Source organism: Camelus bactrianus, chromosome 4, assembly GCF_048773025.1.
Source record: "Camelus bactrianus isolate YW-2024 breed Bactrian camel chromosome 4, ASM4877302v1, whole genome shotgun sequence".
In the NCBI taxonomy this organism is placed as follows: domain Eukaryota; kingdom Metazoa; phylum Chordata; class Mammalia; order Artiodactyla; family Camelidae; genus Camelus; species Camelus bactrianus.
In genome coordinates, this window is record NC_133542.1 from 87,440,413 (window position 1) to 87,454,602 (window position 14,190).

General features: G+C 49.4%; 1 protein-coding gene and 1 long non-coding RNA gene across 2 annotated transcripts; one reads left to right on the forward strand and one right to left on the reverse strand.

The window, feature by feature from the left end:
* Positions 1 to 3,312: 3,312 nt before the first annotated feature.
* Positions 3,313 to 7,007, reverse strand: LOC141577550 (uncharacterized). Its single transcript, XR_012506731.1, has 2 exons — positions 6,498 to 7,007; positions 3,313 to 6,252 (listed from the first exon to the last, which is right to left on the reverse strand). It is a non-coding gene; the product is annotated as an uncharacterized LOC141577550 (long non-coding RNA).
* Positions 7,008 to 7,099: 92 nt separating this feature from the next.
* Positions 7,100 to 10,399, forward strand: GAS1 (growth arrest specific 1). Its single transcript, XM_074363075.1, has one exon. It carries the CDS (start codon positions 8,038 to 8,040, stop codon positions 9,097 to 9,099), a length of 1,062 nt encoding a protein of 353 aa, XP_074219176.1. The 5' UTR covers positions 7,100 to 8,037; the 3' UTR covers positions 9,100 to 10,399.
* Positions 10,400 to 14,190: the final 3,791 nt, after the last annotated feature.

The window sequence follows — 14,190 nt, forward strand, 5'->3', positions numbered from 1 at the left end:
TGGATATGATGGAACATGTGTATGTGATTACCTATTGGAGCATAAAAACCACCTCAAAACCTAGTGGCTTCAAACAACATTCTTTGGACAAGAAACTGAAAAAAAAATTTTCTATATGTGTAACTTAATTGCCTTGCTGTACACCTGAAACTAACATTGGAAATCAACTACACTTCAATAAAAAATAAGAATAAAAAAAGAAAACAAAAACAAAAACATGCTTTGTTATTTGTCATGATTCTCTGGGTTGACCGGGCTAAGCTGTGCTGTTCTTTCATGGAGCCAGACCAGGATTAGCGTGAGGTGAATGAAGTGTCCAGGGTACGGGACGTAAGGGGCACTCGCTCTCAAGGGCCCTGTAGCATCCCCCTATGGGTGAGCACCTCCTTAAATTTTGTACCTGGGTGCCTCACCCCCCTCACCCTAGTCCTGACCCTGGGTTGGGGTTTCTCTCATGTACTTTCCATCAGACAGCAGCTGGAGCTGGAATCATCTGAGGGTTCCATTGGGCTGGACATCCAAGATGGCTTTTTCACTCATGTGTCTTGTTCCCTCCTCACTCACATGGCCAAAGAAGCTGGGAGCTGACCAGCCACCTCATTCTCTCCCCCATGGATCCCCTCAGCATAGTGAGCACGGCCTTCACAGCTTGGCAGTCTCAAAGTAGTCAGATTTCTTATATGGTAGCTGGTTTTTCCAGAGCAAGCATTCCAAGAGTCCCAGGTAGAAGCTACAAAACAAGGCATCTTGTGCCCTCTCCAGGAAGCCCCAGAATGTCAATCACTATCACTGCATGCCATTGGTCAGAGTCATGAAGACCTGCCCAAGGCGTTAAGGAGAAGGAACTTAGACTCTGCCTCTTGATCTCAGTAGCATGGATATCAAGGGATGGAGGAAACCGATGGAAGTGAATTTTGGAGAATGTACACCACTGAAAGACCAGGAAACAAACAAGTTTTGAGGGTGGGGAATCAGACGTGCTCTTGGGGCAAGTTAAGTTTGTGATGTTCATTGAGCAACTGAGTGAATAACATACACATGGAAGTTAGAGAAAGACTGGTATTGAAATGATCAAATCGGGAGATGTAATTTACCACCTAGGCACTGGATGAGATCACTTGTGGAGTGAGGAACAGAAGAGTAGAGAGTCTCAGAAGCCAAATGAAAAAGTACTTTGAAGAGAAGGCTTATCAGTCCCATCCCATGGTGCTGCAAGTTCAGATAAGATGAGGACTGAGAGGTGACCGCTGGGTAGAGCAAGATTTCCACCATCGCTGATAAGAAAAATGGTGAGGTAGCTGACTCTTGATTATCGTGAACGGAGGAGACAGCAGAGAACGCGAGTAAAAGCAACTTTTCCAAGGAGTTTTCACAGAAACGGGCCAGTTACTGAGTGGGGAATTGAGATCTAGGAAGGGCTTTTAGTTTTGTTTTGTTTTAAGATAGGTCGCAGGTGGATGGGCACGATACTGTAACAAGGGAGCTAAGGCAGCAGCAGAAGACACTGCAAAGCAAGGACTTGAGCAGGGGACACGTGACAGCACTGAGATGGGCGAACTGGAAAGACAGGAGGTGGTGGTCAGTGAAATGACATTCCGATTAGAGATTCTGAATTAGAGACTTTCGAGGTGACACAGTGATGGTAATACCCCGGTCTAGGGGATGGTTAAGAGTGGGTGGTTGAATGTGAGGAAGTTAAGGGACTCAGAGGCTGAGGTTGTCATAAAGAGAGAAAACCAGCGAGCCAGATGCCGAAACCAAATGCACCCCCGAGGGAATTAAGCTGAATGCCCAGTTGCACCAGGGGTGCCCCTGCACTATGTCCACTGAGCTGTGATGGAACTGCGTTCCCAGAATGCCCCTCCCCATGTTGTTCCCAGCTGGTGTTGGCCACAAGGGGGCTTGTGCACCAGATTTGGAAGGAGGAAGTGAGGCAGTAGCATCATATTCTTTTTAGGCGCTGAAGGTCGTGGAGAGCCCCAAACACTGTGGCAGCTGGCAGGCTTCCTGGCTGATGTAAAGCTCTCCTTGGTCGGGATGGGCCAGCACCTGACCTGAGCTTCTCCAGCTCCCACCAGTCTCCTCCTTCTGCTTCTCTGGGTCCTGGACAAAGTGCATACCAGCTCCACATTTGAAGGCCCCCACAGGTCACCCACTGTGGCACCGACGTTGGAAGTGATGAGCGAGACTCCAGTTCCAGTTCACCCCTACTGGTTCCAGTTTTACTTTCCAACCACCTATCTGCCCCAGTGAATTCAGGCTCGACACCAGATGCAGAAGAACAGACGACACCACTTGCCGCTCAGGTCCCACCCTCTGGGAGGTGCCCTCTCCATATAAATCCTTCATCTCCCTTGTTCATGGACTCTCCTCTGGTCAAGCTCTGGCATATATAGCAACCACTGAGATGGACTAACGTCTGTCCTCTGCACCCATAGTGATGCTGTTACTGAACCAGTTTCGTTTGCCCAAGTGCAGCAAGGCAAACACTGAGATGCCGGGGCTTGTAGCAGAGAAGGGGTTTATTCACAAGGCAGCCAAGCCAGGAGTCTGGGAGGACAAATCTCAAATCTGCCTCCCGAAAGGTGAGGGGCTCAGGTATTTATGGGATAAAGCTGAGATCAGGATCATGGGGAAAGGGGATTTGAAAAGAAAAAGGTGAGGCAATCGTTGTTCTGTGCAGGTGCAATTAAGTTACAGGCATCTTCTTGGGACCCATGTATTAGCATGTTTTAAGGGTGAAATTTTGGGCCCTCTGATCTCAAAAGGTCACCAAGCAGAAACTGGCACATGCTCAGTTGGAGGGTCAGTGGTAAGAACCAGTCTTAACCAGCTCGAGCTCAAACTAGATACAGCTGAGTCCAAGTTTCTGAAAAACAACTGCGGCAAACACCTTATTGTCTAGGCTCCATAATGCTTGGAGGACGTGCAAGTTTTTGTAGCAACAATTAAAGCAAGCTTGGTCAGTGAAGGCAGGTTACAGGTTTAATGGATCTAACTGATGATAACACTTGGTGTCAGTGCTGGTGATGTGCATCCTTGAGAGGATGGAGGAGACAGCCACTCAACTCATTCTCTGTCTTCTTCGGTTCCCAGGAGCAACCCTGGTTGAGAAGGGCTGTAGATGGAGGAAAAGTCAGTGGGCGACTGTTGGAGTAGCTGACAGTAGCTGACAGTTCAAGGAAGCTAGAGATTTCCAGAGGGGGAGGGAGAAGAATAGTTTGGAAGTGGGAACAAGGAAGGAATGACAGCCGTGTACCCTGCTTTGAGGTCTGGTGGGATGCGGCTTATGGAAGAAAAATCAGCCAGGACTGCTGTGCCGAAAAATGTCAGCTGGGATTTTATTTTTCTCGGCTTTATTGAGATATAATTGACTGATTGGTTGTATAAGTTTTAAGTGTCCAATGTGACAATTTAATAAACATATACACTGTGAAATGTGTACCACAATAAGGTTAGTGAGTGCATCCTTCACTTCACATAATTACCATTTTGTTGTTATTATGGTGAGAACACTGAAGCTCTCATGTCTTAGCAGCTTTCAAGTTCACAGCGCAGTATTGTCAACTGTAGCCACCATGCTGCGCATTACATCCCTGGAACATATTCATCACATAACTGAAAGTCTGTACCCTAGACCAATATCTCCTCATCTCCCCCAACCCTCAGTCCCTGGCAACCACCATTCTACACTCTGTTTCTGTGAATTTGGTGAAGGCCCCACATAGAAGTAAGATCAGACAGTATTTGTCACTCTCTGACTTATTTCGCTTGGCAGAATGCCCTTAAGGACCATCCACGTTGATGCAAATAGCAAGATTTCCTTCTTCCTTTCTATGGCTGAATAATGTTCCATTGCATGTGCGTACCGCATTTTATTTATCCCCTCGTTGTCCACTGATGGACATTTGGGTTGTTTTCCCATCTTGGCTACTGTTAATAATGTTGTAATGACCAAGGAGTGTAGATACCTCTTTCAGATAGTGATTTAGTCTCTTTTGGAGAAATACTCAAAAGTGGAATTGTTGCTTCATATGATAGCTCTATTTTTAATTTTTTTAAAGGAATCTCTGTACTATTTTCCATAGTGACTGTACCAATTTACATTCCCACCAACAGTGCACCAGGGTTCCCTTTCCCCTCATCCTCACCAGCATTTGTTATCTCTCGTCTTTTTGATGACAGCCATTCTAATAGGTGTCAGGCGATACCTCACCGAGGTGTTGATTTGCATTTCCCCGGTGATTAGTGATGCTGAGCACCTTTTCATGTATTTGTTGGCCATTTTATATCCTCTTTGGAAAAATGTCTACTCAAGTTCTATTTTTTAATCAGATTGTTTATTTTTTTGTTGTTATTGAGTTGTATGAGTTCCTTTTGTATTTATATGTGGTTTGTGTCTTCTCTCATTCTGTAGCTTCCAGCCAGGTTTTAGAGCAAAAAGGCGAAGCTCCAGCTCAGAAAGCAGGTTGGGGATATTGGAGATTTTGCCAAGAACAAATTGAGAGCTCCAGTGGAAAAAGTGGGTTTTGGGGGGGAGTGGGGGTGGGGAGCTCATAGTGGGAATTAAGTCAGTTTAAGAGATGTACAGAGTGATGTGGGGATTACTGTCTGGGTGATGAGGGATGGATTGGAGTTCTGTTGCTGTCAATGAAAACCTGGATATGAGACAAGGGGGTACTAGGTCTCTGGGGCTTACAGAGGGGCCTCCTTCCTTCTCTTTCATCATCAGAGCCTCTTTCTGGCAGCTGACAGCCATGCAGGCCTGAAATGCCATGAGACTGGGGTGCCAGGAGGTGACCCCAGAGCTCTCATAGCCCTCAGGTCTTTACATCCCACTGAGAGCGATCTCAAGGCCAGGATGGGACAAGTTTTACAAAAACAAACAAACAAACAAAAAAACCCAGAAAACAAAAAACATGTGGACGTCTAGAGCAGTCATTCTCAAAATCCGGTTCCCAGACAGGAAGCAGCAGCATTCCTTGAGAACTTGTTAGAAATGCAGATTATTACACCCTCCCTTACTGCCCCCTCCCCCAACCCCAATTTCCTACTTACTGCATCGGGACCTCCAGGAGAGGGCCCGGCAACCTGGGTTTGAACAAGGCCACCAGGCGAGTCTCAAGCTCACTAAGGTTTGAGACCTACTAATCGCAAGGAACTCAACAAACATTAGCTTAAAGATGCAGCTGAATGTTGACCTTGCTCTTAGGAGCCTAAAATCACAGAGCATTAAAAATGAAAGGACTTTTCCCAAATGTCCAGTCTGGACTTGAAACTTACACGTGAAGGGTCCAAGTCACAGAGGAGTGTGACTTGTCCAGGCCCTCCTGGCAAGACTGAGACGCCAATTCCAAATAACCAAAAAAAAACCAGAGCCCGGGAAATGTTGTCCTGATGGACCACACAGTTGCAACCTCCATTCCTCCCTCCCTCCCTCCCTCCCTCTCTCTCCCTTTCTTTCTTTCTTTCTCTTTCTTTCTTTCCTTTCTTCCTTCCTTCCTTCCATCGTTTTTCTTTCTTTCTTTCTTTCTTTCTTTCTTTCTTTCTTTCTTTCTTTCTTTCTTTCTTTCTTTCTTTCTTTCTTTCTTTTCTTTCTTTCTCTCTTTCTCTCTCTCTTTCTCTCTCTCTTTCTTTCTCTCTTTCTTTCTTTCTTTCTTTCTTTCTTTCTTTCTTTCTTTCTTTCTTTCTTTCTTTCTTTCTTTCTCTCTCTCTCTCTCTCTTTCTTTCAATATAGATTGATATTGTTGTTGGTGTGTTTTCTATGACTCAAGTCAGAGCAACACGGTCTGTCTTCCTTCAGCCCCGTTCCTTTAAGGTTTATTTTAGTTTTGTTTTGGGGATTGCAGAGGGCTTGCTTCCTAAGGCAGACCCTGAACCTCTGAGGAATGCAGCAGGCTCTGTAGGAACAGGAGACTTTCCTGCAGCCTGCGAAGTCTGCAGACGCTGTGTCTCCATCTGACTTTTGCCATTTCAAATTCACCGGGCCCCCGGGGAGAGGCGGACAGCCGAACCCTGTGCTCATCGGAGCCCCGGCTCCCTCTGCTTCTGGAGAGGAGATTTAGCCTTAATTTTTGTGACAGATGGAGTTGATAGTCTCTCCACGGAAAGGGGAGGAAAAAAGCGCCAGTTTTTGACAGGCCGCAGACGCCCAATGCCTCTGGTGGTCGAAGGCTGCGTTGCGCCGCAGTTAAGGTAGTCCGCAGAGTCCCGCGCCTGGATTGCAGAGGCTGCTGTACCCCGGCGGTTTCCCTTAAACCGAGCAAGGGATTGAAACATACACTTTAATAGAAACTTCGGAGGATGCCAGTTTATCCCCTCCCTCTATGTTGTGACTGCGGCCAGATGGCACCGCTCAACATTCCTCAAGATTTTCAATACTATGATTATTTTTTCATCACCGTCCGTGTTAGAAACTTATATTCTCGATCATGGTATCTCCCCTGCCAGGTAAGTATAGAAACTTATATTCTTTAAAAAAATTTAATTTGGCTTACTGGATTTCTGTTTTGCAACTGACGATTCCTGGGTCAGGAGCCAGATCGGTAAACTGGGACTCCGGTGCTGGGCAGGGGTGGGGGAGAGAGGTTTGCAAATACCTCATCAGTATCCCCCTAACTAAAGCGTGTGCCTCTTTCTTGTCTGCATCTGGATTTTTTTTTTTTAAGTTTCAAAGTCCCGCAATAAATTCTCTGATTTCCCTCCCTCCTCCCCCTGTGATGATCAAGTGAAGATGGGGAACTCGAAAGACAAACTGAATTCTGAATCCAGTCGAAAGCACGGATAGGGGCCAGGGAGAGGTTTTTTTTTAAGTACCAAGATAATAACAATAATAATAAAGGAAAAAGAACCAAACAGAAAGGACCGTGGCCAAGCCGGATGCAAACAGCTGCCCCTGAGCCCTGCCCGCTGGTTCTGTGCACGAGCAGGGGCTCCATATCCGAGCCTCCTTAAGAGTAGGAGGAGCTCCCGGGCCTCTGTCAGGCTCCTTAAGCCGTTTCTTTCAAGCCCTGAATGCCTGAATGTGAGCGGCCCACCACCCTCCCCGCCCTCCCCCACTCCGCAACCTCACTCCAGCGGCTCGTAAAAAAAAAAAAAAAAAAAAAAAAAGTTTCAACAACAACAGGCGGGACCAATAGCATCTCGAAAAGCCGGGAAAGGGGGCCGAGCAAAGGGCGAAAGAGAGTGGAGAAAGGAGAAAGCGGGCAGGCTTGGAGCGCGCGGGGCCGGGGCTGGGCGAGCCGGAGGAGCGTTGCTAATGTTTTTGTTTGTTTGCTTTTCCATGCATGCATAATGAGGGGGCACCGCGGCACCACGCGGGGGCTCCCGGCCCACTTTTGTATTTAAAGCCTCGCCGCGAGCGAGTCCGCAGCCGGGCTCAGCGGATCCGCTCCCTGGGCTCCTTGTCACCCGAGAAGCCGCCGCCGAGGGAAGCCCGGGAGCCGCGCTCCGGCCGCGCGGAGTTTTTCGTTCTCCCCGCGCCGCCCGGAAAGAACTCCCCGGAGCTCGGCCGAGGCCGGGGTCGCCGCGGGCGGAGGGGGAGGGGACGCGGGCGGCCGGGCCGCGGGAAGGCGGGCAGCGCCCGGACGCGAGCCAGGAAGCGGCGCGATGCGAGAGCCCGCGGCAGCGGCGGCGGCGGCGCGGCGCTGAGCCCGGGAGGAAGGAGCCGCCGCGGCCGCACAACGGATCTGCAGGCGCGGAACAAAATGCACCCGCGGCGCCGCGCGGTTCCGCAGCCCCGCCGCGGCCCCGCGGCCCGCAGCCCCCCGGGGCGGCAGTGAGCGCCTCCCGCCACCGCCGGGGGCCGACCGGAGGGGCTCTCCGCGGCCGTGCACAACCAGGAAGCCCCCGCAGCCCGGGCGAGAGCCGACCTTCTGCAAGCAGCGGGGCACCAGCCGGCGGCGCGCATGGATTTATGAAAACACTCATGCAAGAAGTTGGCAGGACTGAGGCAAACTTTTCCGCCGGCTCCGCGTCCGCCGCTCCCCGCGCCTCGTCTCCTTTCCGCTCCTCGCCCGGCGGCCGCCGCTGCCCGCGATGGTGGCAGGGCTGCTGGGCGGCGGCGGCGGGGCCCGCGGGGGGACCGTGCTGGGCGCCTGGCTGTGCCTGATGGCGCTGCTGCAGCTGCTGGGCTCGGCGCCGCGGGGCTCGGGGCTGGCGCACGGCCGCCGCCTCATCTGCTGGCAGGCGCTGCTGCAGTGCCAGGGGGAGCCGGAGTGCAGCTACGCCTACAACCAGTACGCCGAGGCGTGCGCGCCGGTGCTGGCGCAGCGCGGCGGGGGCGACCCGCCGGGGGCCGCGGTTGCCGCCGCCGCCGCCGCCGCCGCCGCCTTCCCGGCCTCCGCCGCCTCCTTCTCGTCGCGCTGGCGCTGCCCGAGCCACTGCATCTCGGCCCTCATTCAGCTCAACCACACGCGCCGCGGGCCCGCCTTGGAGGACTGTGACTGCGCGCAGGACGAGAACTGCAAGTCCACCAAGCGCGCCATTGAGCCGTGCCTGCCCCGGACGAGCGGCAGCGGCGCGGGCGGCCCGGGCGCGGGCGGGGTCATGGGCTGCACGGAGGCCCGGCGGCGCTGCGACCGCGACAGCCGCTGCAACCTGGCGCTCAGCCGCTACCTGACCTACTGCGGCAAGCTCTTCAACGGGCTGCGCTGCACCGACGAGTGCCGCACGGTCATCGAGGACATGCTGGCCGTGCCCAAGGCGGCGCTGCTCAACGACTGCGTGTGCGACGGCCTCGAGCGGCCCATCTGCGAGTCGGTCAAGGAGAACATGGCCCGCCTGTGCTTCGGCGCCGAGCTGGGCAACGGCCCGGGCAGCAGCGGCTCGGACGGGGGCCTGGACGACTACTACGACGAGGAGTACGACGACGAGCAGCGCGCTGGGGGCGCGGGCGGCGAGCAGCCGCTGGATGACGACGACGGCGTCCCGCACCCGCCGCGCCCGGGCGGCGGCGCTGCGGCAGCGGGCGGCCGCGGGGATCTGCCCTACGGGCCCGGGCGCCGGAGCAGCGGCGGTGGCTGCCGCTCGGCGTCCCGAGGAGCCTGGACCCCGCTCGCCTCCATCTTGCTGCTGCTGCTGCTCCCGCTGCTCTTTTAGCCTTCGCGCCCCCCGCCGTCGGCAGCGGGAGGGCCGGCGCCGGGGCACCTGTGGCTCGGGGACAGAGTGGATGGTTGGGGATGCTTTGCAAAACGTTTCCTAGGTAGATTCTGCCTAGCCGGCTTCCCCGCCTCCTCTCCCGAGCAGGACTTTTTGGACATCCTCCCCTGCCCCCATTCCAGGCTCCAGAAACTCCTTGCAGAAACCGGCCTAGCGTGAGCTCAGGACGCCCGGGATGAAACGGGTTTGGGGGGCAGAACCGTAGTCCTGGACTCCTAAGAGAGGATGCCGACTAGTGGGGCCTTAACAGTGTCATGGGACTGGGCTTGGAGCAGGGGTTTTGCAGGAGGATTCATATTTGCAGAGGGGCTGTTTATTAGCATTTCTCCTGCGAGGGGGGGGGGAAGTGCCGGTACCGACTTTTATCGTGGCCAGTGAGGACATTGCAATCTTAACCGATTCATTCGTGTACACTTGGTATCAGCGCCCAGAATTCTCAGTTCCCCCTACCCCCGAGGGGAGGGGGTTGGGCATGAGAGGGGTTAATTTTCCTGAGTTAGTTTTGGATAACTTTGAGCCCTTGACTTCAATATCATTGCCACCACTCTGTCTCTTAGCACATTTCCTAGGATTAAGGGTCCAAAAATGCTGATCTCAAGGGTTGCTGGTGGTGTTGAAGAATGCAACTTTTTATTTAAAAGAGCTCTGCACTGCCATCTAAAAAAGCTTCTTAATGGTGTTTGTTTTGTTGTCATTTTTGTTCTTTACATCAAGAAATTGTATGTACAAATATGCGGGGAACATATATTGCCTCTGCTTTTATCAGGGTGCTTATCCCTGGTACTTCGTATATAAAGTGTATTAAAACTGGGGTTTGTTACCAGTTGCTGTATTTTGTATATAGAATTTTTATAAATTGTATGCTTCAGAAATAATTTATTTTTAAAAAGAAATTAAAAAATTTAAATCCACATCCATGGTACACCTTTCCTCTCTGAAATGTAAAGAATCTGTTTATCACCAGGGATCCAAAACCGCAATCCATTGTGAAGTGTGCTCTAGAAGAGTTTTTAAATGTACAGTGTATTTTATAGATTGAAGTTAACATTCTTATTTTCAAGAGAATTTATGGACATTGTAGAAATGTATAAATGCATTTCCAAACTGCCTTAAACATTGTATTTTTATAGACATTGTTTTTTAAAAAGTCCTATGTTTTAAGTAACTATGGCTCTGTGTATTTTTTTGGTTATTTGTTTTATTAAAATGTGTACATCAGTAAAGAGTTTTAAATAATGAATATGGTGTAGTTACTTTCCAGAGTTACATTGTGGTTAACCTGGTAATGGGTGAGGAGGGGGGTGGAGGGGCCACTGGGAATCTATCAACCATCAACTGAAATTAAAATACAGTACAAGACAAGAAAGGAGAGCTATTATTTCTGCCTTCAATTTAATGAACAATTAGACATCTGTAAATGAGGCAGCTAAAAAGATATAATTGACTGGTCTCCCATTGGTTTGCGGAGAGAATTCACATAATTTGGGGATAACCCAGACATCTCTTTCCCCTCCCCCCTTTCCACTGGGACCCCCCTCTCCCCCCACCCTCAGGAGTGTCCTCTTTGGCTACTAGACTTTTCTCATACAATCAAACATGCCAATAACATCTGTTACCAATAGGTCTTAGGAAACCTGGGAGACTCAACTTCAAAGTCATTTTCACACTTCGGGTGAAAAAGTACAAAATTTTGTTACAAAACATTCGGGCGGGCAAAAGTAAACACACTGGGGAGAGGAACAATTACCAGAACTTGTAATATTGTTGTGAGGAGTTGTTTAGCAGTGGGCTGGAGGCTGGGTTCCTGCCAGGGCTACTGATCTACACTCAAACGCCCTTAGATAAATAATTACACTCTTAAGCTGTGTCGAGTGCTGATACACTTGACCTTGTAAATAGAAATGTTTGCAGTAGGAATAAACTCCGGCATTGGAAAATCTTTTAAACATTAACACAAAAGAGAGCGCTCTGTCCTCTGGGGATTTGAGTCTGAACCTCGCCAAGCTAGGCACTTGCAAGGGGGAAAAAAAGTTTATTTATCTTCTATTCCTGGTGTTTATTTAAAGCTTTTCATTTTAAACTCGGTGATTGGAAGGCAAGTCAGGAGTTTAAAAGTCACCACAAATAAACTTTGTCTGAGGGGTCGACAGATTAGCAAGATCTTGTGTCTCTTTATATGATATTAACATGTGCTGAGAAAACATAACCAGATTTCTCTGCTGCCTGAAGTAATTAACAAAGCTATGCCCCCTTCCAGCTTCCTCCCACCCACTCCCACCCCCTTCTTGCCAGGTTTCTTTTGCCTCTAACTCGCTCTTTGCCCAGCTTTTATGGAGGGCTTTGAGGCACTTCTTATTAGATCTAAAACCAAGAATCATATATGCGTAGCATCAGAAAGTCTGAGATAGTTGGAGTGTCAGACCAGCCCAGGAGAGTGGTATGTGGCTAGAACCCCGTTACCTGAATGGTTGAATAAACATTTTGTTAAAATAAAGCTGCAAGCGTTGTTTCTTTGGGAAGCGAACAAAGGGTATTCCAAGGGACTTGTAAATGAAATCAGCTTTCTTTACAAAACGACGTTAGCAATGCGTCTGCGTTTGTCCTTAAATATATTTAAATCATCTCTTCCTCGTGTTATTTTAACACATTCTTGACGAAAAGTTAAGTCTTTGTCCCAGTAAAAGGCCCAGTTTTCCCCAGTAAGAAGTAAAAGGCATTAGCACTAGAAAAGGCCTGATAATTAACTGCTACAATAAACTCACGACTCGATTTTACAGGGTCCTGTCAAAAGCCTCTGCCTGGAGTAAATCAACACAGCTCACTCTTGGGGGAGCAAGGACACGAGACTTTATGCCTTCTTCCTTGAAGAAAGTGAACACTGATCGGTGGTCCATTTTAATTTAAAGAGTTCTACCCTGGAGCTCAGAAGCCCCCTCGTCCCTCTGCAGACCTAGTGGATTCCAAGACAGGTTGCTGAGATGTTAGGTTACAGGATTGTGTGGGTCGCCATCTGCTCTTAGGCAGAAAGGATTTTTACAGATGTTGACATCTGTAATATCTCATGCTCTCTGGGGACCCTTTGGAATTTTGGACATTTGAGACGGCCAAATGTCTCATGGAGAATGCCTGGAAGTACCATTATTGAAAGAAAGGGTATTGCTGGCTTTTCCTGGGGATTCTTTAAAAAGTGCCACACTGCTAACAGAAGTCTTCCAGGGTGAAAGCAACTCCTTTTGGAAAAAAATCTGCGTCCTCCGGGCCGCTCTCATTTCCCCCTTAGCAGGTTTGCATTCTCAGTGACAGTTTATTTGTCTTTGGAGGCACTTCAGTGACAAATGTTTAAGGGAGTGTGGGACAATGGTGGAGAACAAGGGGGCAGTTCATTGAGCTGACAGTGACCATACAGTAAATGGAAGGAGGTTCAGGCTTCACTGCTCACCCAAGCACACGGCAACGCTTTTGTGTATAACCACAATGGACATAACATAAGGTCTCTGTTTATTTCCAACAATATCTAGCGATGTCCGCGAGCCGTACACGTATGTCAAGTGGAAAAATGGCTGGAGGGAACGAAATTCTTGCACCAAGGCGCAGGACATCCCTTAGCATGGGCAGAGCCCTGAGAAATGTTCCTAAGTCAGGAAGCAGCTGCCAGTGCCAACTGTCCCAAACTTAAGGGGCCACCAGCTCTGATACATCTGGGGTGCACTGCAGCTCTCCCCCCCTGGGTCCACGTGGGTGAAAATATGACTCAGAACCAACGGTCTCTCTCCCTTGAAGAGTCAAGAGAAAGTGTGTGGAGGGGGGAGTCCCTTCCTCACCCCTCCCAGCCTTTGCACCCCAACTCCATCCCAGCAATGCCGTGTTATATAGAATACAAAGAGGGACAAATGCCAGGAGAACCTGCAGAGCCGTCAAACTCTGCCTTGCAAATCTTTTGACTTTCAACTTTGGCTTTGCCGTATTAGCTCACTGCTTTCAACGATGGAAGTTCTCAAACGTAAGCTCGTGTATCCCTTCTTGAGCCCGTAAAAAGAAAAGCAGACATTATTTGTTTTTTGACCTCTTACACCAAGGACCTTCAGAATGTTGTCAGTTGACCCGGTGTCTCCCAGCTCCCCAAAGCTAGGTCGCATTACAATGCCTGTGGCCCCAGAGCAGTTCTGGGAGGCTTGGGTTTCTACTGGGTCTTGCAGCCTTGTGATTTAAGTGAAGTTAGTGGTTACTGTATTGCATCTGAGGGCTTGCTTCTGCTGGACAGTTGAAAAGCTTCACCCTTGACTATCTGAATGACATAAGTAATGTGCTATTAGCATGAATACCTTCTAAGACATCCATTTAATCAATTTCTCAAATAACAGAATGATCTACTACAAAATAGTGGACTGTATACACTATATTTTGGCACAAAGATGGTCATTCTCCCACTAGTAACCAGGGGCTCTAAATAAATGATTTCAACAATGTTTTATTAAAGGACGACAAGAGCCCTCGAGCTGCATTAATCGGGGAGAAGTCGAGTGGCACTTTTGTTATGGAAATGTTAAGCACATAATAGCACTGCCAGACAATGTGCAGCCACTTCATTCTTTCAGCCATGCTGACACCTCTTAAAGAGGAACTGCAGGGAAGGATGTGGGAAAGATTTGCTTTCCGAGGAAGCTTTCAGCTAATATTTTGGAGGGCTACCTCCAAACCCTGTGTAATATGCATGCAACGGATGCAGCTGGAGATGCTGGAAATCTTTCCTTCCCCCATTCCAGGAGCCTGGACTCCATAAGAAAATCACATGCTTACATTTTTTTGACCTGGTGTTTGTCAAAACTCTATTTTGGTGATTTCGTACTGCTGTGAGTCCAGTTGTATCAAGTGGATCAAAGACTCAGTTTCTCTCACTGGTGTTGGTATAAACTAGATGTAGCTTTGCCGAGTTGTCCTTAAGCAAACAGGGCCAGTCTTCATGTCTGCAAACAGGTGAAGACACACATCATCAAGGACCTCTCCAATCTGTAACAAAAGACAAAGCATTAC

Coding starts and splice junctions, on each gene's coding strand:
- GAS1 (XM_074363075.1), top strand. CDS start 8,038: ATGGTGGCAGGGCTGCTGGGCGGCGGCGGCGGGGCCCGCGGGGGGACC.